The 26196-nt window shown below is 42.8% G+C and overlaps 1 protein-coding gene and 1 non-coding gene across 3 annotated transcripts in view; both read left to right on the top strand.

Moving 5' to 3' along the window:
• The window catches only part of PALM2AKAP2 (PALM2-AKAP2 fusion), a gene marked incomplete at its 5' end in the record, with an annotated part of 366273 nt that overhangs the window by 39077 nt on the left and 301000 nt on the right, over nucleotides 1-26196 (top strand). For both annotated transcript variants that reach the window (NM_001370841.1, NM_001204207.1), the window contains 1 exon segment: nucleotides 25450-25530. In NM_001370841.1, coding sequence (NP_001357770.1) covers nucleotides 25450-25530 — 81 coding nt within the window.
• On the top strand, nucleotides 2494-2631 carry LOC114807705. The gene has a single exon (XR_003755780.1). It is a non-coding gene; the product is annotated as a small nucleolar RNA SNORA7 (small nucleolar RNA).

The following is a 26196-nucleotide window of genomic DNA, read 5'->3' as shown; positions in this document are numbered from 1 at the left end:
CAGGAATCCTGGGAATCCTATTTCAGAGCTGACCCAACCTTGATCTCAAGCTTGGATTCCTGCCAACCCTCCGTTCCATTTATTTAGTTAGAAGTGTCATTTTACTTGCTTTACTCTGCACCCCTTTGGTAATGCCAGTTTGTGTTGCTAGAATTCATCTGGTAGAAACGCACTATCTTGGGAATCAATCAATTGTATTTATTGAACACTTACTGTGTGCAGAGCACTGTACTATGTGCTTGGGAGAGTACAATATAACAGAGTTGGTAGATACCTTTCCTGACCACAGTGATCTTACAGACCGGAATGGGGAACAGACATTAATATAAGTAAAGAAATTACGATATGGACATAAGTGCTTGAATAATAATAATTATTATGGTATTTGTTAAGCACTTACTATGTGCCAGGCACTCTGCTAAGCATTGGGGTAGACACACGGTAATCAGGTAGTCCCACGTGGGGCTCACGGTCTTAATCCCCACTTTATAGATGAGGCAACTGAAGCACAGAGAAGTTAAGTGACTTGCCCAAGGGCACACAGCAGACAAGTGGCAGAGTCGGGATTAGAACCCACGTCCCCTGACTCCCAATCCCGTGCTCTTTCCACTAAGCCATGCTGCTTCTCTAAGTGCTTAACAGATACCATTATTATTATTATTATTATTGCCAGTCTCAATCTGCTGGCGGGCGAGTCCAGTTTTGTTTGGGCAAGGTAGGCAAATTTTAGGGATAGTTTTTCTAGTTCCCTTCCCCATTCCTCGATAGGGCTGCTCAAACATCCAGTATGCTGCTGCCTCTTCAGTGATCAGGAGATCAATATCCTGGACAGTCACATTTTCCCAGAAGGCCTCCCTTTTTTCTAGACCAGGTCAGTGGAAGTGAGGTATTGGGGAGCCACACTTCCCCAGAACCCCCTCTTTGCCGAGTAAAGCTAGTGGAAGAACATAAAAGAGAGTGACAATTTGCCCTGATCGCTGCTCTCCTGCTGCCTGGATCTGGGATGAATATGAGGACTGTTCAGATGACTTCATGATGAATTGGGATTGTATGACAGAATAGTTTTTTTCCACATTTTCTGCTTGACTTCTGCCTAAATCTGAGTGTATCATAATTACTTTAAAAATGCTTGAAATCTAGTATTGTCCCAGGGGACCAGGCTTTGGAAATTTGTTCTACTAATATGATTTCTTAACAAAACCCAAATTCATTTCTTGGAGAAAAAAGATCATGCAGAGATCTTGGATTTATGCTTTGCCTACGAGATGCCAAATCTTGTGACCTTTAGATGAATAGATTGATTCATGGTCTTTGAGCCTGTAGAAAGGCAAGCCATGTGTAAATTTACAAGTCACCAAGCAATGCCACAGTTGATAGTGTCAGAGGTGTTGTGACCATTTTCAGAATAAGGACTGAAATAAATTTAATTTCATGCATTTGGAAAAAGAGGTTGAAGAAGATATTTTTACCTAAAGTAAGATAATGTGATATTAGTATTAATTAATAAAACAGTGACTTAAGCATCGATAACAAGACTATTCCATCCCCAAAAGTGAAAAGAATATTTAAAGAAATATGAGCAATTAATATAATACATTCATTATTTGGAGAACAAGAATTTGTTTTTCTCTTTGGCTTTTCCACAATGTACTCATAATATACTCCCAAAGAATAATTGTGCTGAAATGACAGTTTAAAGAATTATAAGGTGGGGAGTTTAGAAATTAAATCAGGGAAGGACTCCTGGTGGAGATGTTTATTGCACAGGGTTTTGAAGATGGGGAGAGTGTAAGCTCATTGTGGGCAAGGGAATGTGTCTGTTTATTGTGATATTGGGCTCCCCCAAATGCTTTGTACAGTGCTCTGCACTCAGTAAGTGCCCAATAAGGGAGTTCCAAGCAGAAGAAGAGGGTATAAAAAAGAGGTGGGTGGTGGGAGAAATGAGAATGATGCACAGTGAATAGAAATACCTTGAGCAGAACCAAGAGAGCAAGTTAAAGTGTAATAGGATAAGAGAAGGGGTAAGTAGAAGGAAGAGAGCTGATTTAGTGCTTTAAAGCCAATAGTCAGAAGTTTCGGCTTGATGTGGAGAAGAATGGGCAGCCATCTGAGACTTGGAGGGATGTCAGCAGAATGGCATTTTAGAAAGGTGATTCACAGAGCAGAGTGAAGTAGGGATTGGAGGGGGAGAGACTGGAGGCAGGGAGATCAGTGAGGAGGGGAATGCAGTAGTCAAGGCTGAGATATAAGTCGGGACTAGTGTGATGGCCATTTGGATGGAGAGGAAGGGCCAGATTCTGGAAATGCTGCAGAATAGTAAACAACAGGATACTGTAGGAGTATAGTGGTTGAAAAAGAGAGAGAGAGGTGTCTAGTATAATGCCAAGGCTATGGTCTTGGGAGATGGGTCAAATATGATGGAAAAGAGAGGTGGAGCAGAGTATTTGGGAGGAAAAAGTAGGAGTTCAGTTTTGGACAAGTTGAGCTTAAGGTCCCCTCTCAGGATTGCACCTGGAGAGTTCCCTGTACTCTACCAATCTCAACTATGGGAGGGAGAGTCAAGCAGAGGCATACCCATTCCATTTCTAGCATGGGTGGTGGCTAGTGAGAGGAAGGCAATCTGCTACAAATCAAAACTTACCTCTGCTGGGCAGCAGTGGCATGGGAGAGAGTCGAGGGTGGAGACTCAAGTTTACTGCATGGAAGGAAGCATGGCAAACCACTTCTGTATTTTTACCAAGAAAATTATATGGATGCACCTACCAGAACGATTGTAGATGGAGGTGGGGCATTCTCGGAGAGATGTGTCCATGGAGTCACTATAGGTCGGAGATGAATCGACGGCATAAGACAAGAGTTTGAGGTGGCGGTGGGAGCTCCTCATCTTCCCTCCCAAACCCGGTCCTCTCCCAGACTTCTCTATCACCGTTGATGGCACGACCATCCTTCCCGTCTCTCAGGCCCGCAATCTCGGTGTCATCCTTGACTCGTCTCTCTCGTTCACCCCACACATCCTATCCGTTACCAAGACCTGCCGGTTTCACCTCTACAATATCGCCAAGATCTGCCCTTTCCTCTCCACCCAAACGGCTATCTTACTGTTACGGGCTCTCGTTATATCCCGGCTAGACTACTGTGTCAGCCTTCTCTCTGACCGGCTAGACTACTGTGTCAGCCTTCTCTCTGACCTCCCTTCCTCCTCTCTCGCCCCACTCCAGTCTATTCTTCACTCCGCTGCCCGGCTCATCTTCCTGCAGAAACGATCTGGGCATGTCACTCCCCTTCTTAAACAACTCCAGTGGTTGCCTATCAACCTCCGCTCCAAACAAAAACTCCTCACTCTAGGCTTCAAGGCTCTCCGTCACCTTGCCCCTTCCTACCTCTCCTCCCTTCTCTCTTTCTACCGCCCACCCCGCACGCTCCGCTCCTCTGCCGCCCACCTCCTCACCGTCCCTCGGTCTCGCCTATCCCACCGTCGACCCCTGGGTCACGTCCTCCCGTGGTCCTGGAATGCCCTCCCTCCTCACCTCCGCCAAACTGATTCTCTTTCCCTCTTCAAAACCCTACTTAAAACTCACCTCCTCCAAGAGGCGTTCCCAGACTAAGCTCCTCTTCTCCCTCTACTCCCTCTGCCATCCCCCCTTTACCTCTCCGCAGCTAAACCCTCATTTTCCCCTTTTCCCTCTGCTCCTCCACCTCTCCCTTCCCATCCCCACAGCACTGTACTCGTCCGCTCAACTGTATATATTTTCGTTACCCTATTTATTTTGTTAATGAATTGTACATCGCCTCGATTCTATTTAGTTGCCATCGGTTTTTACGAGATGTTCTTCCCCTCGACTCTGTTTATTGCCATTGTTCTCGTCTGTCCGTCTCCCCCGATTAGACTGTAAGCCCGTCAAACGGCAGGGACTGTCTCTATCTGTTGCCGACTTGTTCATCCCAAGCGCTTAGTACAGTGCTCTGCACATAGTAAGCGCTCAATAAATACTATTGAATGAATGAATGAATGAACATCCAGGTAGATAATCTGGGAATCATTCACATAGAAGTGGTAGTTGAAGCCATGGATGCAAATGAGCTCCCCATAGGAATGAGTGTAAAGTGAAAACAGAAGGGGACCCAAAACAAAACCTTGAGGGACACTTCCAGTTCAGGGGTGGGTGGCATAGGAAGAGCCAGCTGAAGAGACTAAGAAGGATTGGCTAGAGAAGTAAGAGAAGAACCAGGAGAGTTCCATGTCAGATGGACCAAGGTTAGATAGTGTTTCCAGGTGAAAGCTGTGGCGGTACTGCAGGAAGTCGAGAGGTAGAGGAGGATTAGGATGGAGTAGAAGCCATTTCAATTTGGCAAGAAGCAAGTCATCGGTGGCCATGGAGTGAGTGGTCTCAGTGGAGAGAAGGGGGTGGAAACCAGATTGTAGGGGGTCAAGGAGGCAGTTGGAAGAGAGGAAGTTGAAGCAACAGGTGTATACAGTCCATCTGAGCAGTTTGCACAGGTCACAGAGGTGGAAGTCCAGAGTGGGGAAGGACAGTGGGGTCCAGAGAAGGGGTTTTTTTAAGGCTAAGGTGCGTTTGAAGGCAGAGGGGAAGGAGTCATCAGAGAGTGAGAGTTAGAAGACGGTGGTCAGGGAGGGAAAAAAATTGGGAGCAAAGGAGGTGGTCAGAGGAAGAGAGGAAAGATCTTGAAAACAGGGAGGTGATCACCCCTTGAGATGGCCAAAAAAGATGAAAGAATAAAAGAGTAGGAAGCTGAAATGATGGGGGGCAGATTTGGGGGAGCTTACACCTGATGGTTTTGATTTTCTTAACAAAGAACTTAGTGAGATCATCAGGGGCAAGATGAGACCATGGGATTTCAGGAGGGAATGAAATAGTTGGTGAAGGCAATGGGCAAGGCTAGACTGTAAGCTCACTGTAGGCAGGGAACATGTCTACCAGCTCTGTTGTATTGGCAAGAGTTTAGTGGAGTATTCAGCAGTAAGCACTAAATAAATACAATTGAATGACTGATATTGAGGAATGAGGAGAAGTAGTGTTGCTTAGCAGCAGAAAGGGCAATTATAGCAATTCAGGCTGAATTTGTAGGGACCAAAGTCATCCAGGAAGCTGGATTTCTGCCAACTGCTCTCCATGGCATGGGTCCAGGAGCAAAGGAAGCATACTGTGGAAGTGATCCAGGATATTGGTGGTGCAGAATCGATGGAGGGACAGGGAGGCAAGGGAGTTGAGTTTGGAGGAGTGGGCAGAATCAAGGGGGTGGATTGGCGCATCAAGAGAGGGGAAGTTAAGCAGACAACCAAATGGGGCATGTTGGCCAGGGCAAAACATGGAGTTTAGAGATTTTCAGTAGCCCATGTCAGAGTAATGAGAGAAAATGTAGTCATCACTCAATTTCTCCATGGTGAGGAGAGAAAGGATCACAAGGATAATTGAAATCCACTGATAATCCATAAATCAAAAATTTTAAACTTCTCCTCTACCAAATTATATTTGGTCTCTCTGATTTGCGCTTCTCCTCCCCCCTCCTCTATTTGTCCCTGTGCCTTGTCTTCACTCCAGCAAGAGGCTGATAAATAGCGAAAGGGCCAATTTAATGCTAGCTTCTAAAGTTCTCATGATTAGCTGGCATCAATTAAATTCTTTCACCCGAGGTGGAATTATTTGCTGTCATATTGATTTGAAAACCTTCAGCAGAAATGCAGCAGGAAAATAAAATCCTTCTCGCCTGCTAGGTACAGTTACTCGTGGGTGTACACATTGTCTTTTCTGTAATGTAGGGAGGGAAACGGTTTATAAAATTCATTAGCATTGTTTCTCAGAATGCTTTTCTGCAAATATGTTCATGAGTAATTCTGAAAGGTGGCAGTTTCTCCCCATATCGGCATTATTTACTGTTCAAGCTGCATGATGAGATTACATTTTGGTTAATGAGAGGCCCATCAAATTTTAATTAGGTTTATATGATTAGATCTGAATAATTTAGTGAAATGATCATAAGTTTTGTGAAAATTTGAAGTGTTGGGGAAAAAACTGAAACAAAAAACTAAAGCTAAAAAAATTAAAACAAAAAGGTATTGCAAGTAAAAAAAACCCCACCATATTAATATTTGTAATGATTTATTGAATTTCCCATATATATCTGTTGTGTGATATTAGTGGGCTCCACATCAAATTGAATTGTAGGAACTAGGATTTTCCAATTTACACCAGATAGAACTTCTTAGGGTAAGGTCAATTATGACTGGATTAATTAGCAACTAAATGTCAGATTAATCTCTACTCTATCGAGGTATTTTTGTTTTCATGGATAAATTGGAATTAATGAGATATTCTCCTCTTCCTCCCATCTCCCTCCCTGTGTAGAGCAGGGAAACTACAATTGAAAACAAAGAAGGTGATAAAATGCATTCCAAAAATAGACAACAGAGATGTCTAGACTTATCCATCCTGATTCCCTGCAAGGGGCCTATTGCTATGATTCAACTGTTAAGTGAAATACATTATTGAGTCTGCAGCTACATGTACAGAGAATTCCAACAAGCTTAATAGCAGGGAGAAAGTGCACTGATCACAATCACTCAGATCTCTGAAAGCTCAGGAACCTTCCTGCCTATGGGAGGAAGTGAGTCGACTAAAGGTGGGGCAATTGATGTGAGGTTTCAGCAGGGCTAGAAGCATGTCATCAGGACATGCTGGAAACCTTTATCAGAGGCCTGGAAAGACCAATTTTGTCCTTCACCCATCACCATCACTCAGTGCTACCTGCCACCACCAACTCCCTAGTACGGGTAGAATTCTTAGGGTTGGGGAATAGCTGGGCATGGCAGAACTGCTGGAGCTGAGTGGCAGCAGATGGGGAAGGTGGCATTAATGGTGTCAAAGGAGGCAGAGGAGGAGGAAAAAGAGGGAGAGGAGGAGGAAGAAGGATAATTTTCTATACACACCCCCATCTTAGCCCTCTTCCTAGTTCTCGCCCTCTCCCTTTCTGCCTCTATTCCCTTTCCATACCCTCCTTCTTGCATAAACATCTTTAGGTGGGAAAGGAACACATCTGCCAACTCTTGTACTCTCCCAAGAGCTTAGTACAGTGTTCTGCACATAATAAGTGCTCAATAAATACCATTAATTGATTGATCTTCAGGAACATCCTGCTAAATTGGTGAATAATAGTTTTGAGAGGCCACAGCCAGAAGTACTTCAGAGCATCTCAAGAACACACTCACATAGTTTTGTCCATAGAGGAGGAGGAGCAATGTGACCTAGTGGAAAGAACATGAGCCTGGGAGTCAGAGGACCTGGATTCTAATTCCAACTTCGCCAGTTGCCTGCAGTGTGACTTCAGGCAAGTCATTTAAAGCTTCTTCATCTGTAAAATGGGGAATCAATCCCTGTTCTCCCTTCTACTTAGACTGTGAACCCCACGTGGGACAGTGAATGTGTCTGACATGATTAACTTATATCTACCGCAGCACTTAGAACAGTGCTTGTTACATAGTAAGTGCTTAACAAATACCATTATTATTATTTACCTATTAACCATATATGTATCTAATAAGTATTTAGAAATATAAATATCACTATAAATATCACCAATATAAAAACAGAAATATAATTTCCTAGTGGGGATTAATGCCAGGAATCCTGGCTTTCATGGAAGGAATTGCCCATATATGGTATCTGGTTTGGCAGATTTGAAGAATTAGGGTATTCCAGAAAGGGGGAATGTCAAGAGCAAGGTAAAATTAGAAGTTTAGCTTGGGAGGAGCAAAGAGTGTAAGTTGGGCAGTAGCAGAAAAAGACAGCTGACAGGTAAGACTCCAAATGTAAAAAGTCAAACACAGAATTGGCAGCATAGCAGCAGGATGGTAAGTGAGATGTTGGGAGGCAGTGTGGTGTGAATGGAAAAGCCACAGGCCTGAAACCTGGAGGTCCCAGGTTCGAGTCCTGGCTCTGACACCCATGTGGCCTTGGGCAAGTCACTTAGCCTCCCCATGCCTCAATTTCCCCAGCTGTAAATTCAGCGTAATAATACCTGAACCCTTCCTCACAAAGGTGTTGTGAGGAGTAAATAACTAAATAATGTAAGGTGCTTTGGTAATGAAAGCACCACCTAGAAATTTCCAGTGCTTAGTACGGTGCCTGGCACATAGTAAATGCTTAACAAACACCATAATTATTATTATTACAGCATGACAAATGGTTTACGTTTGAGACTGTCTTCCCCCGATTGAGTGGGACACATACTTACCCAAGTTAGGAGCCCACTCAATGATAATAAGCTGATTAAGTATCATGCATTCACCTGAAAATCTTTCTTGAGTAAAGAAAGGATGCAGTCCATCCCCTCTCCAATCAGTGATTTTGCAGCAGTGAGTCTGAAATCTATCTTATTCAATCTGCCTTGCCACAAAAATAGATGAAAGCAGAGCTGTAGCTTTGTAGCTCAGAAGAAAATTAGGAAGGGGCATCCAGGCGGTATTAAAGAGTGGCCTCCAAATTACCGAGCCTGTTTGGTGTTAGGCTTCTGTAGAACAAAGACATCTGCAAAGAGCTCTGCAGGAACATCGTAACAGCCCTGTTGGAACAACCACCCGCTGACCAAGCAGGAAGGCTTCATGAAGATGAGGATACCAAGAGGCAGATTTGACAACAGTGACAGGCCCTGTAGGCAGAAAACAGGTTGGTGCAGAGATCTGTCCTTAAGTAAAAACAATGGAGGAGAGTACGGAAGTGTCGCAGCTGTCTTCTCTGCCACACTCAGGACATCACCATCAGTAGCATCATCTTTTCATTCATTCCTTCAATCAAATTTATTGAGCGCTTACTGTGTGCAAAGCACTGTACTAAGTGCTTAAGAGAGTATACTATAACAAGAGACACATTCCTGCCCACAATGAACTCACAGTCTAGAAGGGGAGAAATCTTTGAAAACATAGGCCAGCTGTAAACACATATGTGTACCCACACAAATGTATACAAATGTACATCTATAGATGTATACAGAGAGAGAAGATCTGATTGCATATATAATAATTATGGTATTTGTTAAACGCTTACTATGTGCCAAGCACATAGCGCTGGGGTAAATACAGGGTAATCAGGTTGTCCCACGTGGGTTTCACACTTTTAATCCCCGTATTACAGATGAGGTAACTGAGGCACAGAGAAGTTAAGTGATTTGCCCAAGGTCACACAGCAGACAAGTGGCGGAGCCAGGATTAGAACCCACGTCCTCTGAGTCCCAAGTCCGTGCTCTTTCCACTACGCCACGCTGCTTCTATATACATATATATATTTATATATATAAAACATCTGTCTTCAATTCACTTTTTGGAGAGAATTCTGTAGGGAAATCAGGGAATGTTCTTCCTATAATCTGTGCCCATCTGGATAGAATGGGATGCGCTCTTGGAAGAAGCAGTTGTACGCATGTGCATGGTGCAGGTCAAGGCGTGCGTCCTGTCAAGCAAGTTTTTCCTAATGGGGGCTTTGTCAAGAACATAAAGCTCATGTTCTAGAACTGTACCTACCTCTATAAACATCTGCACACCTTCAAGAAGACATGCAAGTGATTATAAACCCCTTAACCGAACCAGCCAGGTGTTACAAACTGACATACATCCAAAGAAAACTGAAGGCACCAAGAGGAAAACCCTATAAACAACAAAAGATCTTCACTGGCAACACAGAGCTAAATGTCTATTACTTAGGTGGCCCAATGGACAATTTCATACGAAGAAGTAAAAAACCAAATCATTTTGGAGAACTTTAGGGTGTGGCAGCAGCAGGCTTTAGATGAAACTGAAGGTCTACAACTCTGCAGATCTGAATGGCTCTTTGGTATTGTTTAAGTGCTTATTATATGCCACACACTGTACTAAGCACTGATTTGGATATAAGCAAATTGGGTCGAACACAGTCCCTTTCCCACATGAGGCTCACAGTCTCAATCCCCATTTTACAGATGAGGTGACTGAAGCACAGAGAAGTGAAGTGACTTGCCCAAGGTCACACAGCAGGCAAGCGTCGGAGCCAGGATTAGAACCCAGGTCCTCTGACTCCCAGGCTCATGTTCTTTCCACAAGGCCTTGATGTGTTTCACCAGCATGAAAGACAATTAAATGGAACGGTGGGATGGGAAGCAGCAGAATCTATTTCTGTTGCTGAACCCTAAATTAATTCATGAGCATTTCACAAGATAAAAACATTTTCTCTTTTTCTCTGACCCCACATACATGAACTGGTGGATTGGAACAAACCATAATATCTAGAGAAGAAATCAAGCACACTAGCTGGTTGGTTCAAGGTTTCATTTTATTCTATTATTTAAAAACAATGGAGGTAGGCATTTATCAAATATATACAAATATACAAATCAATACTCATATATTTGGCTTTCCTCAAGTAGGATTCTGCTAGCCCCGAATGCTTCCGGAACAGAACAGCCTGTGCCTTCTCTACAACATAAGGTCACTTTTAATATCCTCTTTCAAATGATCTTCAGGCCCCTGAGGAGGATCGACCAATCCAAAGGAAGATGCTTATCCCAGGCCCATCAGAATCACCACACAAGAGCTAAAGGTCCATGGGCTTTGAACTGGGGCAGGGTCGATTATCATCAGCTTCCAAATAAGAATCAGTATTTTAGAGGCCTGAAAGGAAATTATGTAGGGCAGGAGGATAGTACCTTGGCATTCCACTCCCACGGTTCATAGCTGGTTAAAGTCCTTTAGGAATTGGGTACCATACTCAGTGGAAGCAATATCCTAGAGACTAGGTGATATTAGTGGAAGTAGTGGAACAAAAGAAAGTCTTTTCAATTCCAAAGAGAAAAATGAAGACTTTTGTCTAATTCCGAGGTTAATTCCTTAGAGCTTGAAATAATCATAGTAATGATAATATCAATAATAATGATGGTAGTATTTCTCTGGCACCCACCCTTTTCTCTCCATCCAAACAGCTACTACACTGATCCAAGCACTTATCTTATCCCACCTTAACTACTGCACCAGCCTCCCTGCTGACCTCCCTGCCTCCTGTCTCTCCCCTCTCTGGTCCATACTTTTTTCTTAAAAAATGTATCAGTTCACGTCTTCCCACTCCTCAGAAACCTCCAGTCGTTGCCCATCCACCTCTGCATCTAACGGAAACTCCCTACCATTGGCTTTAAAGCACTCAATCAGCTCTCCCCCTCCTACTCTACCTCACTGATTTCCTACTGCAACGCAGCCTGCACAGTTTGATCCTCTAACATCAACCTACTCATGGTTACATTGGGATGGCATTGATTTGTTTGCCATTTTTCCAGCTAAGTTCATCAGATCTGGCTTAAGCTGTATGGTTTTTTTTCTACCAATGACAGAACCATGTCAAGAGGCTATTGTTCTGTATCTTCTGACTTAATTTTTGGTCCTTGCCTGCACAGTTTGATCCTCTAACATCAACCTACTCATGGTTACATTGGGATGGCATTGATTTGTTTGCCATTTTTCCAGCTAAGTTCATCAGATCTGGCTTAAGCTGTATGGTTTTTTTTCTACCAATGACAGAACCATGTCAAGAGGCTATTGTTCTGTATCTTCTGACTTAATTTTTGGTCCTTACCAACACAGAGTGTTGACTATGGAGGCAGTGTCACGTGGCCAGTAATAAAGTCCTGTGCAAACCCCTGCTTCAACCACACTAGTAATAGTACTAATAGCATTTATTGAGCACCCACTGAACACAATGCACTTTACGAAGAACTTGGGAAGTAATAAACAAGTAAATGTCACATTCTATGCCCACGGGGACCTTATGCTGTAATGGTGGTGACAGATATAAAACTATTTCCAGGATAATCAAAGTAAATCACTGAATTTGCAATTGAGTGAGCATATGAGTATAAGAAGGTAGTATGTGCTAGAGGTGGCCGATAGGCTCATACGGATCGGGATGCTGGAAGGGATGTTAGGCAAGAGCTTAGTACAGTGCCACAGTGCTTAGTATAGTGCTTTGCACATAGTAAGTACTTAACTAATACCATAATTATTATTATGTGTTCTTTCAGGATGCTTGTGGAGATGGCTGTGGTCTGTTGGCTATCCCCAAATGGAAGAGCAAGAGTATGGACTAAATGAGACTGTGTTGAATAGCAGGTCACCAACCCTTTAGGGAAGGCAATTCTTCCTAATGGCATGGCCTTGGACTCTTCCTTTCTGCTAGCTTGAAATTTCCACTGTGTTCTGTTTACAGTCTAGGATGTCTAGGACCACGATGAGCAAGAAGAATTCAGTGCTGGCAGCAATTTTGCAAGCAATAGTTGTATGCGATTAAATTTTCCACTTTTAAAGCAGGGCTGAACGCAAAGGATCAGCCTCATGGGAACCAGGAAATCAGTAGGGAATGAGCAAACCGACTGTACTAAAAAAGAAAAAGTTGGCTGAAAGTGTTCTCTGGGAAATGCTATTATCCTGTTGTACAAGAAAAAGAAATCTACATCTACAGATCTACAGCAAATGAAGTCAGTACAATAAGACCTCTGTTTGCTAAAGGATCCAATAATCATTTAGCAAATCTGAGATTTTTTTTCTCTAAGAACATTAGCTTCCAGGAAGGGCAATTTCTCCAGGATTGTTTTAAATGCAGAGTGCAGGCTTTGGCAAAGCACAGATGTTCTCCTGCACTCAAAATGTGGCTGACCCAGGAATGGGTGGGGTATCGTGGGTAGTAAAATGTCAAAACCCTCTCTTATTTGGTGGCGATGTGATTTTTGTTTACCGTAGAAGCCCATCGTATTTAAGTGTGCAGGGACTAACATTCACCCAAACTGTTCGCCTAAAGAAACAGAAGAAGGATAATAACAAAAAACAAAGGAAGGCAAGGAACTTACATCTCTATTTGAAGTAATGCTATTTTCTCTGTAGTTATTTTCATTTTGTTCTTCACAAAATGCTACGCATTGTGTTCCTTTTTAATTCCTGCTTTTTCATTTTGTATTTCTCACTGCCAAAGCAAATGGTCTGTTCCACTTTTCTGCTACTTCTTTTTTTTTTTCTTTCCCCTTGACCACTTGTTGGAAAGTGGCATCCCTGCTTTCAATTAATTCTAGACAGGCTCAGCCTGACATTCCTCCACAGTCCCACAGTGAACAGCTTCACTGAGACCTGAACCATTATTGACTCACATATCATTTCTGACCGCAAAACCTTCCTGAGCTGGTAAGTGTGCATTAACTGAAGGCTGAAGTAACGAAAGTATTACCCTTAATTTTTAGGCTCCATGTTCCTCATATAATCATTATACTCTAGATTTTAAGCTCCCAGTGGGCAGGGAATGCGTCAACTTGCTCTGTTTCATTGTACTCTCCAGAGTGCTTAGTACAGTACTCTGCCCACAGTAAACACTCTATAGATACCACTGATTGATAGGCACTACAATGTGAAGCCCCCAAACCAACCTTACCTATTACACACCAGCTCACACTCTTTGCTCCCACCAAGCTTATCGGCCCATCTCCTCCAGAACTTTCCCAAACTAATTTCCATTGCTCCTGATTGTCATTATCCCAACCTTAGCGCACACACATACACAAACTATTAATTAGCACTTATATCTAGATTGAAATATATATGAATTCTCTTGCCAGTACCAATTTTATCCATTTTTTCTCCTCCACCTACTGTTCATATAAACTTCCCTGTCATAACCTCTACCACCACTGCCCTCATTATTAAAAGTAAAATTGTGAGTCATATGACATTTCCATTGTCATTTGGACCCTCTCTTTTGTCTAGAAGCCCGGAAACATAAACAGATGCCCATATAATGCCCACATGATGAATTTGGTCCCAGGACAAAAATTACAATAAGTGGTCCAAAGTAAAATCTCTAATTGGTAAACACAACAATATAGTCTACCATGTGGCATGAATTATTGAAAAGACCCTTCCAAGCAACCTTGTCTTTGTGGTCTCAATCAGCCTTTCTCCCCTGACATTGCCTCCAGAAACAAGAGGCTGCTGTTTCATGTAGTGAGTGACTTTCAGCCTGTTGGCAGAAAAAGCCACCTATTTTTTTAGCAGACCCCAAATAATTAGAAAACACACTTGAAGTAGCAAAACACACTTGAAGTAGCAGGATGAAAAACCTACTGAAAGCCTATAGAGTGTGCCCTTCGTACCAAGAACACTAGGAAGTAAATGACTTGCAGGAGAAACTTTCTTTAAAGAGGGAAGCAGCATGGCCAGGTAGAAAGCTCATGGGCCTGGGAGCCAGAAGATCTGAGTTCTAATCCTGGTTCCTCCACTTATCTGCTGGGCGATGTTGGGCAAGTCATTTTACTTCTCTGTCTCTCAGTTTCCTCATCTGGAAAATGGGGATTAAGACCATGGGCCCCATGTAGGACACGGACTGTGTCCAACATTGTATACACCCCAGCACTTAATATAGTGCCAGGAACATAGTAAATGCTTAACAAATACCATTAGAAATGCCATTAATGCCATTTTTTAAAGTGGTACTTGTTAATCAGCGTGGCACTATGGGTAGAGCATGGGCCTGGGAGTCAGAAAGACCTGAGTTATAATCCTGGCTTTGTCATTTTTTTATGGTACTTGTGAAGCACTTACTATGTGTCAGGCATTGTATTAAGCACTGGGGTAGATACAAGCTCATCAGGTTGGGCACAATCCATGTCCCATATGGGGCTCACAGTCTTAATCCCCATTTTACAGATGAGGTAATTGAGGCACTGAAGTTAAGTGATTTGCCCCAGGTCACATATCAGACAAGTGGCAGAGTCAGGATTAGAACTGAGATCCTCTGACTCCCAGTCCCAGGCTTCATCCACTAGTCTGCGCTGCTTCCACTTGTCCACTCTGTGACTTTGGGCAAATCACTTAATTTCTCTGTGCCTCAGTCACCTCATCTATACAATGGGGATTAAGACCACAAGCCCCATGTGGGACATGGACTGTGTCCAACTTGGTTAGCTTGTATCTCCTCCAGGGCTTAGTACAGTGCCTGACACATAGTAAATGCTTAACAAATACTATTTAAGAAAGAGTTTACTTTGTGCCAAATCCTGTACTAAGCACTGGGGTAGGTATGAGATAATCAGGTTGGACACAATCACTGTCTAGAATGGAGTTCACCGTCTGAGTAGAAGGGAGAACAGGGATGGAATCCCCATTTTACAGTTGAGGAGACTGAGCCCCAGAGAAGTTAAGTGATTTGCCCAAAGTCACAGAGGAGACAAAAGGGCAGAGCTGGCATTAGAGCAAAGGTCCTCTGACTCCCAGGCACGTGCTTTTTCCAGTAGGCCATGCTGCTTCTCTATTGTCATGGTCAGTAGCAAAATCTTCAATAATGGACATCTAGTATAGACACACAAACACACATTCATGCTACAGAGTTGTTAGGCATCCCATACAAAAAGGAAACGTGTGTCAGAAGATAAATAGTTGTCCTGTAATTGAATTACACAAGTACCATCTTTTCACAGAGGTGGAAGGTGGATGAAGTGGGGCTTTATAGGGTCTCAATCAGTCAATTGTGTTGATTCAACAGTCACTGTGTGCAGAGCACAATGGAATATAATAGTGAGCACAATAGAGGTGAAAGACACAATCTTTGCCCTCAAGGAGGGAAAGACTCCAAATAATTTACAAATAGGAAAAGGAGAATAGGCAGGCCAAGTGAAAGAAAAATAAATGCTTAAATAGTAGAGTATCTAAATGGATATGCATAACCCCAGGGGGGCTGAGAGTTCATAAATGCCTAGATAGTAGTTGGGAGGAAATGACCTGGAGAGAAGGAAATTAATCGGGAATGCCTCCTGGAGGATGTGGAATTTCAGCAGGGCTTTGAAGATGGGGCGAGCCAGCAGATTGGAAACTAAAGGAGTTCTTGGCCGGAGGGAGGGCCTGAGGAAGTGGTCAGAAGAGGGAGAAATGAGGATGTGGCACATTGAGAAGATTAGCTTGAGAGGAATGAAGAGTATGACCTGGGATATAGTGGGAGCTGAGTGGATAGGTAAGAGGGACAGAGCTGATGGAGTGCCTGAAAGCCAATTGCCAGGAGTTTCTGCTTGATGTGAAGAGGTATGGACAACGACTGAAGATTTTTGAGCAGTGAGGGATGAATGTTTTGGGGGAAAAAAAGATTTCTGCAACAAAAATAATTATGTACTGGAGAGAGGAGAGATTGAAGGCAGGGAGACCTGTGCCTGGGAAGAGCGACCAGACTGTCACATAGAGTAATCTAGCCAGAATATGATGTGTTCTTGGACCAGGGTGGTGACTGTTTGATAGAGAAGGGGTGGATCCAGGAAATGTTGTGGATGAAAGAACAGCAGGATTTAGTGACACAATAAGTAGAAAGAGAGCAAGGAGTCCGAGATGATATCAAGGATGTGCTGTTCTGGAATTGGGAAGATAATGGTATTGTCAACTGCGATGGCAAAGTTAAATGAATGAGTGGATCAGGGAGAAAAGATGAGGAGTTTTATTTTTGGAAATGCTTGAAATCATCTATCAAATCTGGCAACACTAATTTGTTCAGTAAAATAGTGAATTCTAATCTCTCATCTAGGGTAAAAAGGACCCTAGAATTTTTACCTCTAATAATAATGTGTGGTATCGTTAAGTGTGTACTGTGTGCCAAGCACTGTACTAAGAACTGGGACAGATACATTAAAAATCAATAGATTTCCATTTCAAAATTCTGGTGTATCTCATCCAGACCATTTCTGATCCAGTCTCCCTCATTCATTCAGTCATACTTATTGAGCACTTACTGTGTGCAAAGCGCTGTACTAAGCACTTACACTCCCTCCCACTTGCCCCTTTGCAATATTCAGTCAGCAGGTAGGTAGGACTACCAGTTTTGTGATAGGTCATATGGTAAAAAGGGCAGGTTCATGCAGAGATCTTGATTTTCGTCTTTTCACTGACACACTTGATGACTTTAGCAAGTTCCTTAACCTCTGCCTTGCTTCAGTTTGCTAATCTTTGCAGAGAAGGATTACAAAGCTAAAGTTCTGTGCTATGACCGGGGGGATGTTCTAAGGTTTAATGAATATTCAGAAGAAACTCATGAGAAGGTGTCACATACATGATACATTTTCTCAGAGTTTGTGCTAAATATGACAAAAACCAACCAAAGCAATTGACCCTAAATCAGTCTGTGCTCATTAACCCTGCCCTTCAGTAAAACAGAGCATTTTGAGGGGGCTCATTATGCTACCTGATGTGACTTCAGCTGTCCCTGAATTATAGGTATTTTTTCACTTCTCTTCACTAGGCCACAGCGAAAGCTCAAAAGGAAGCTCAAAGAGAAGCAGCATTGGTTAGTGGACAGAGCACGGGCCTGGGAGTCAGAAGGTCCTGGGTTCTAATCCTGGCTCCTCCACGTGTCTACTGTGTGACCTTGGAGTTGAGTCACTTAACTCCTCTGTGCCTCGGTTACCTCATCGGTAAAATGAGGATTTATAGTGTAAGAACCACGTGGGACAGAGACTGTATCCAACCCGATTTGCTTGTATCTACTCCAGTGCCTAGTACAGTGCCTGGCACATAGTAAGCACTTAACAAAAACCATAATTATCAATTATTATTATCTCCCATTTGAAAAAGGAGGCGAGTGAGTTTTGGTTTTTTGACTGATCAGGTTATTCTATCACCTTACCACAGGTCAAGATGGGATCAGAGGGAAAGCACATAACTATATTTCATTAGGCATATTTTAAAATAGTCCTGAAAAATAGGCCAGTTTACCACCCGGAAAAGGGCATTTCAGATTAACCCATGTCTCATCCCAGCCGCTATTTTTGGATAACATAACCTGAATCGAAAGTGTTTTTTTATTCCTGAAAAAACATCAAGGGACAAAGGGCTATATTGATGAAAATTTGACAAATGGTATAATCCCTTATACAAAACATTCTAAGAAAGAATTTTGAATGATGTTTGCATTGCTTTTGCGGAGCTACATCCACCACTCAATCAATGGTATTTATTGAGCCCTTACTCTGTGCAGAGCACTGTACTAAACGCTGGGAGAGTACACTACAGCAGAATTGGAAGACCCATTCCCTGCCCACAGTGAGCTTACATTCCAAAGGGAGAAGACATTAATATAAATAAATAAATTTTAGATATGTAGACAAGTCCTGTGGGACTCAAGGTGGGGTGAATGCCAAGTGTTCAAAGGGTAAAGATCCAAGCAGAGAACATGGAGAAAGTTGTTCTGCTGAATGTATTGAGCCATGAATCAGTCTCTTCCATTCAGAAGTATTCTGAGAAAGATAAGATAAATGAAGTCTTTGCCCCCAGTTGATTATGAGTTTATTATAAGCATCAATCACACCTTCAATTGGCTCATTAAACTAATGACCGTCTCCCAGAGTGTTCCAAAATTTTGGGTTTTTTAATGGTATTTGTTGGGCACTTAATAATAATAATGATAGTAATGGTATTTGTTAAGCACTTAATATGTGCTAGGCACTGTAATAAGCACTGGGATGGGATACAAGCAAATTGGGTTGGACACAGTCCCGATCCTCAGAGGGCTCATGGTCTCAATCCGCATTTTACAGATGCGGTAATTTAAGCCCAGAGAAGTGAATTAACTTGCCCAAGGTCACACAGCAGACAAGTGGTGGAGCAGGGATTAGAACCCATGACCTTAGAACCCAGGCCCGTGCTCAATCCACTATGCCATGTTGCTTCTCACTGGCGCTTTGAGCCAGGCACTGTACTAAGTGCTGGGGGAGATACAAGTTCATCTGGGTGGACACAGTCCTTGTCCCACATGGGGCTCACAGTCTTAATCCCCATTTTACAGATGAGGTAACTGAAGCCCAGTGAAGTGATTTGCCCAAGATCATACAGTAGACAAATGTTGGAGCCAAAATTACTTGCAGTGGGAATTTGGCCATACTTTAAATCAACCATGCAGACTACTGAAAAAGTCTTGCCACCGCAGATTCATTCAATTGTATTTATTGAGCGCTTACTGCGTGCAGAGCATTCTCCTATTTGAAGTGGGAGATGATGAGGGAAGATGTTAAAACTGGTGACCTGGTGACCTAGCAGAAGAGTGAGCTGGGACACTTGCCAGGAGACAAAGGCAACTAGGAAATGGTGGTTTCCAGAAGGTTAAAAAGGGGATTCTCAAACTACACAGCTGTTGTGAATCACTCTCCCTAGAGCGCTTTTGGGAAACTCTTTAAGAAAAAAAGCAGTGTTTATTCATTAGTTATGGTCTTTATTAAGTGCTTACTTTGTGCCAACTAGCATTCTAAGTGCTGAAGTAGGTGCAAACATAATAGATAAGGTACAGTCCTTGTCCCACATGGAGCTCATAATCTAGGAAAAGACCACGGTAACAGTGGATCAAGTACAGCAACAAACCAAAACAAGTATGACAGGGCGAGTGAGAGACTCCACCTTGGAGGTGGGAGTCCTCAGAATCCCTGCTCCTCCAGGTAAGTAATAATAATAATAGTTAATTATGCTATTTATTAAGCATCTACTATGCATCAGGTGCTGTACTAAGCCCTGGGGTGGATATGAGCAAATCGGGTTGGACTGACTCCTCAGCCCGGATGGGACCCATGGTCTCAATCCCCATTTTACAGATGAGGTAACTGAGACCCAGAGAAGTGAAGTGACTTGCACAAGGTCACACAGCAGACAAGTGGTGGAGCCGGGATTAGAACCCATGACCTTCTGACTCCCAGGCCCGTGTGCTATCGACTGACCATCCTGCTTCTCAGTAAACAGCCTTTAGTTACAAACCAGGATCCTTCAGGTTGTAATGGTGAATTAAAAGGTCCTGTCCTGCAGTGTAGGGGGAAGCTGCTCTGGTTGGCAGGAACAGACCCTGAAGCCTCAGTCTCAAGGGGACTCTGAGGCAAGTGTGACTCCCTCTGTCATGCAGGGAACGGGGCTTCCTGTAGCACTGGGAGAGGGTGTAGCCGAGGCCACAACCCACAACCCGCTTCGACGTTGTACAACTTGAAAAGGCCTCAATCTGCTCCTGCACCTTCCCTCTGTCTTGCTGGAGCAGGGGCTTCTGGGAGCCTGGGCTATGTTGGAGTTGAGCAGTCTCCCTCAGCCCGGTCTCACAATGCCACTTAGCAAAAATACTGATTGTGACATTTCTAAGGACATTCTATATGCCAAGCACTCCACTAAGTGCTGGGGTAGATGCAAGCTAATTAGGTTGGACACGCCCCTCACCCCCAAAGGGCTCAAAATCTAAGGGGGGGAGAACAGGTATTGAATCCCCATTTTACAGTTGGGGAAACTGACAGAAAAGTTAAGTGACTTGCCCAATTCACACAGCAGGCAAGTGACAGAGCAAGGATTAGAACCCAGTGCACTTTCCACTAAGCCAAACTTTCATCACTCCCATAGTGCCACACTTGCTTTGTCCACCCTTAGGGTTGCTTGCCGAAAATATTCAGCTTCACTCTCATCTGTCTTTCCACAATAAAAGAGAAAAATCCCTTATTAAACTTAGTAATATCTATATCCAATTTGTTTTCTAACTCTACTAACATAACATCTGTTTGCTTGTTTTAGTGGTTAATCCAAGTACAGTTATTTAGCATTTATGGAACAGAGTATACCAATATTTGAAAATTATTGTGATATCATCTGTTCTTTATTGTCCTCATGGCAGGTGGTTTCAGCTATTGAGTTTGTTGACAGGTTGAGTTCAATTTTCAGAAGCATGCGTGATTGGAAGCTGTTGACAACTGAACTCCAGGAGTTCCTTGTAAAGTGATTTACCATCCTCCCCCCCTCAAATTGACTAACTAGAAGATGGGTAATTAAGAGACCCAGTTGGTCCATGAAGACACTGAATGTGCTTTAGTGACTGGAAGAACTTCTGGGTATTGAGGTATAAATGATATTTCTAGATAAAACAGCATACCTGGAATGCCAGGAAGTCGTGTAACTTAGTGGAAAGAGCACAGCCTGTGAGTTGGAGGACCTGGGTTCTAATCCTGGCTCTGCCACTTGACTGCTGTGTGATCTTGGGCAAGTCACTTCACTTTTCTGTCCCTCAGTTTCCTCCTCTGTAAAATGGGGATTAAATCCTCCTCCCTCTAATTAGACTGGGAGTCCCACATGAGACAGGGCCTGCGTCCAATCTGATTATCTTGTTTCTACCCTCGGGTTTAGCACAGTGGTTGGCACATAATAAGCAGTTAACTATTATTGTTATTATTATTTTTATGAGGATGCAGATCAGTTTATAAATCCCTTAATAACTCTAAATTTCAGCCACAGTTTTCTAAGGCAACTTAGTTAAGAAACACCTTGGAGAGGCTAACTCATCTAGGGATAAAATCACTCTGCTAAGATTTAGGAAACATGGGTTATATCATCATGGGGTTTTTTTCATACAATATCTGTGACCTAACCCCCCTGTGTTTCACTTCTCCCTTCTGTAAAATAAGCATACTGTAATGGGAACTTCCATTTCAGTATCTCACTGAGACATTGCCAGAATAACTTGAAAATCATGGCAGGGAGGTCTCTTATAACATGGGAATTGTCTTCTTGAAGAGCCTCGTGTAATGGGAAAATGGTGCTATAGTAACCATCGATTCAATGGGAATTAACACACTGGGGATAAATGGTTTGAAAATATATCATGGCCGGCATTTTGTTATTGAAATTCCTCGATTATTGTTAGGCCCATGAATAGCAGAATGCTTTACACCTCTGCCACACATTGAATCAACCAATCGTATTTATTTAGCACTTACTGTGTGCAAAGCATGGTACTATGCGCTTGGAAGAGTACAATACTACAGAGTTGGTACATACATTCCTGGCCCACATTGAGCTTACAGTCCAGCGGGGCAGAACATTGTTTCTTTACTTTATTAGACTCGCCAAAATTTCAGGTACACAAAATACTCTATGGTACAGTACAGTAAAGCTGAGGAGGAAGCTGGAAAGTGCAACAGTATGACATTGCCCAAAGTTATGTGCTTGGGTATAGTCATTTTTTTCCTATACTGAAACTACTTGCACCAACTTGTGGATCATGTTATGCCAGAATAGGTTTGTGTTGTGGGGAAGAATGATCTCTTGTTCTTCCATTGCACAATGAAAATGCCTATTGTGGAGCATTGAATTTGAAAGATGATGATCGATCCATTAATCGATAGAATTTATTGAGCACTTACTTTTGCAGAGTACTGTACTAAGTGACTAGCACCACTATCGAGTATTTCGACTGTATACTCTAGACTGTAGGCTCCTGTGGGCAAGGAACGTGTCTACCAGCTCTGTTGTATTGTACTCTCCCAAGCGCTTAGTCCGGTGCTCTGTACACAGCGTTCAATAAATACCATAGAATGATTGATTATAATAATTTGGCATTTGTTAAGCGCTTACTATGTGCCGAGCACTGTTCTAAGTGCTGGGGTAGACACAGGGGAATCAGGTTGTCCCAGGTGGGGTTCACAGTCTTAATCCCCATTTTACAGATGAGGTAACTGAGGCACCGAGAAGTTAAGTGACTTGCCCAAAGTCACACAGCTGACAAGTGGCCGAGCCAGGATTCGAACCCATGACCCCTGACTCCAAAGCCCAAAGCCCAAAGAGTGATTAGCATTGACCCATCATGTGCAGTTCACCGAGACAGTGATGTCTTGATCCTCAAAGAGCTGACAGTCTAATGCAAGATGCTAGTTCGAGTTTAACTTAAAGGCTTGATGTGGACCAATTCCCTAACCTCTTTTTGTCCTTGGAGCTCCCTTTGGCAGAAAGAGTCTACTCTAAATTTAGAAACACTGGCCTAAAGGATAAGGACTGTGGGAAAACCAGAGCCTTATAATAATGTTGGTATTTGTTAAGCGCTTACTATGTGCAGAGCACTGTTCTAAGCGCTGGGGTAGATACAGGGTCATCAGGTTGTGCCACGTGAGGCTCACAGTTAATCCCCATTTTACAGATGAGGTAACTGAGGCACAGAGAAGTGAAGTGACTTGCCCACAGTCACACAGCTGACAAGTGGCAGAGCTGGGATTCGAACCCACCTCTGACTCCGAAGCACGGGCTCTTTCCACTGAGCCATGCTGCTTCTCTAACAGCCTTATCTGTTCAGAAAAAGTTTGCCAGTGGTTAGTTTTACTAGAAAAAAATCCACTGTGATGGTGGCCAACGTTCTTGAGTTTTTACCATAATTTCCCATCCAATAGATACCTTCCCTCCTTCTGTGGCATGAAATCCCATCTAATCTATTTAGGGGTGGAACTGTAAATATTAATTTAACAGTTGCAGTCATTTTTATTTTTAACTATAAGTAAAATGCAAACAATCAATCAATCATATTCATTCAGCATTTACTGTGTTCAGGGCACTGTACTAAGCACTTGGGAGAGTGCAACACAACAGTATAGCAGACACATCCTCCGCTTACAATGAGCTTACAGTCTAGAGCGGGAAACAGGCATTAATATAAATAAATAAATTACAGATATGTACATAAGTGCTGTGGGGCTGGGCCGGCGAGGGGTGGGGGAAGTGAATATGGGAAGCAAGTCAGGGTGATGCAGAAAGGAATGGGAGAAGAGGAAAGGAGGGCTTAGTCAGGGAAGACCTCTTGGAGTCGATTTGCCTTCAATAAGGTTTTGATGGTGAGGAGAGTGATTATCTGTCGGATATGAATAAGGAGGGTGTTCCGGGCCAGAGGCAGGACATGAGTGAGAGGTCAGTGGAGAGATAGATGAGATCAAGGTGCAGGGAGTAGGTTGGCAATAGAGGAGCAAAGTGTGCAGTTTGTGGTGTAGTAGGAGAGTAGTGAGGTGAGGTAGAAGGGGGCAAGGTGATTGAGTGCTCTAAAACTGATGGTAAGTAGTTTCTGTTTGTTATGAAGGTGATTGGGCAACCAATGGGGATTGTCGAGAAGTGGAGAGACATGGAGTGAACGTTTTTGTAGAAAAATGATCCAGGCAGCAGAGTGACGTATGGACGGGAGTAGGGAAAGACAGGAGGGAGGGAGGTCAACAAGGAGGCTGATATAGTAATCAAGAGGGGGTAGGAAAATTGCTTGACTAATGTGGTAACAGGTTGGATGGAGAGGAAAGGATGGATTTTAGCAACGTTGTGAAGGTTGAACCGACAGGATTTAGTGATAGATTGAATATGTAGGTTGAAAGAAGAGGAGTCGAGGATAACACCAAGGTTACAGGTTTGTGAGATAGGAAGGATGGAGATGCCGTCTACAGTGATGGGAAAAGTCAGGGAGAGGACAGGGTTTGGATAGGAAGATGAGGAGTTCCGTTTTGGAATGTTAAATTTGAGGTGGCGGCAGGACATCCAAGTAGAGATATCTTGAAGGCAGGAGGAAATGCGAGACTGCAGAGAGGGAAAGAGATCAGGGCTGGAGATGTAGATTTGGGAATCATCCGCATAGAGGTAGTAGATGAAGCCATGGAAGTAAATGAGTTGTCCAAGGAAGTGGAGTAGATGGAGAATAGAAGAAGAACTGAACCTTAAGCGATGTCCACAGTTAGGGGTGGGAGGTAGAGGAGCAGCCCATGAAAGTTTGTATGATAGTAGATTGAATAATGAAAGAGAAGAAAAATTGCTTCTATTAAATGGAAAGAAGATGTTTAGTTTTCTATTGCAGTAATAGGGAGAGCAAATACGTTTTTTCCGTTAATTTTAAATATTATACTCTAGTCAAAAAATAGTTGTCAATTGGAATGAGAAGCTAATCCCTCCTTCATTACAAGCAAGTAGAAAAGGTCTTTTTCTGTCATTTCCTGGTTAATGCAGCATCATTCCCTTGGGTATATTCTCATTCTCAACAGCTTTGTTGTCCAGATTGATTTTAATTTTTTTGCTCCCTCCCTCTTTCCCTCTTCCTACATTTCAAGAGGGAGAGAGAGAGAGAGAGCTAATATATATTTCTCTCTCTTCCCCTCTCTCAACTTGGAATTAGCTAGGGTGGAGAAAGGGACTCAACCCCAAGAACCCCATCTTTTCAAGCAATTTTCTCTGCAAACTGTACCCAACCCTGTCTTTACAGTTGGGTTATTTTTATTTTTTTGCTCCAGATTAATCTCACAGTTTTGCAACATATGTAGTAAGCAGAGTGTGTGTGTCTGCGTGTGTGCTTGCGGGTGTCTTTTGCCTCCATGTCTGGCTTTTATGGCTCATTTTTACCTCTGGATTAAATTGCTGCTCCCATACCCTAGGACTGAGTGAAGAGAATTTCTTACTGCTTATAGAACAAGTCGCTAGCCCACAGCAGACATGTTACAAGGATGCTGCTGTTTGCAACATACCCAAAGACAGAGAGGCAGGTGAAGCGTCTCTGTGCAAAGCATCTTGGAAAGCATCTGTTCAGATGTGCTCTGCCTCGTTCCCTGTTTTAAAATTTGTGCAGCCAATATCCACACTCTCTTACGGCTTCTCTTTTAATTTTCAAGGAAAAACGGAAAAGGCAGACAGAAATAGAAGGCAAGAGACAACAGCTTGAGGAGCAGATACTTCAACTGCAGCACTCCAAGGTAAGAGACTGATGCCAGGACGAGATGGACAAAATCTGTTTATTATTAGACATGCAGATCACACATTGGAAAGCAGGGGAGAACTGCACTAATATGAAGGGGTGTTCGTTTAATATAAGCCAACCTCTTTGAGTTGAGCACGAAATCCTCTTTTTTGCTGTGGATTTCTTAAAAATAGTCATCCCCCTCAAAAAACCAAATGCTTTAGGAATACACCAGTTGAATAACAGTGCAAATATTAAAATGTGGATGCTGTTAGGATGGAGGTGATCCTATTTGGTAAATATGTCCATTTGCATGCTTATACATGTTACTGGCATACCTAGAAATATAGATGAAAACATGCTGCATAGAGCATATGCTGTGTGGGTGAGGCTGCATTCATGTGCATGTATGTACACATTCAGTTCATCTACATCTGTGCATATGCATACATATATGCCCTCCACCCCTACATATATTGCAGTATAATGTTGTTTTTCTTTTTGCCTTGAAGAAAATGTAATATTCCTTTGCTTCATTTAATATAAGGAAGAGGGAATCAACAGAATTGAATAAGGAAGGGACTGCTTCTAGTTTTCACATTATGCATTTAATCTTTCTCAACACTGAACATTTGTCAGTTTTATATAAAAAAAATGTAGCTCATTAAAGGCTAGATGGGAT

Source organism: Ornithorhynchus anatinus, chromosome X3 (genome assembly GCF_004115215.2).
Source record: "Ornithorhynchus anatinus isolate Pmale09 chromosome X3, mOrnAna1.pri.v4, whole genome shotgun sequence".
In the NCBI taxonomy this organism is placed as follows: Eukaryota; Metazoa; Chordata; class Mammalia; order Monotremata; family Ornithorhynchidae; genus Ornithorhynchus; species Ornithorhynchus anatinus.
The sequence above is the reverse complement of the archived record's forward strand: the minus strand, read 5'-3'. Positions and strand labels throughout refer to the sequence as shown.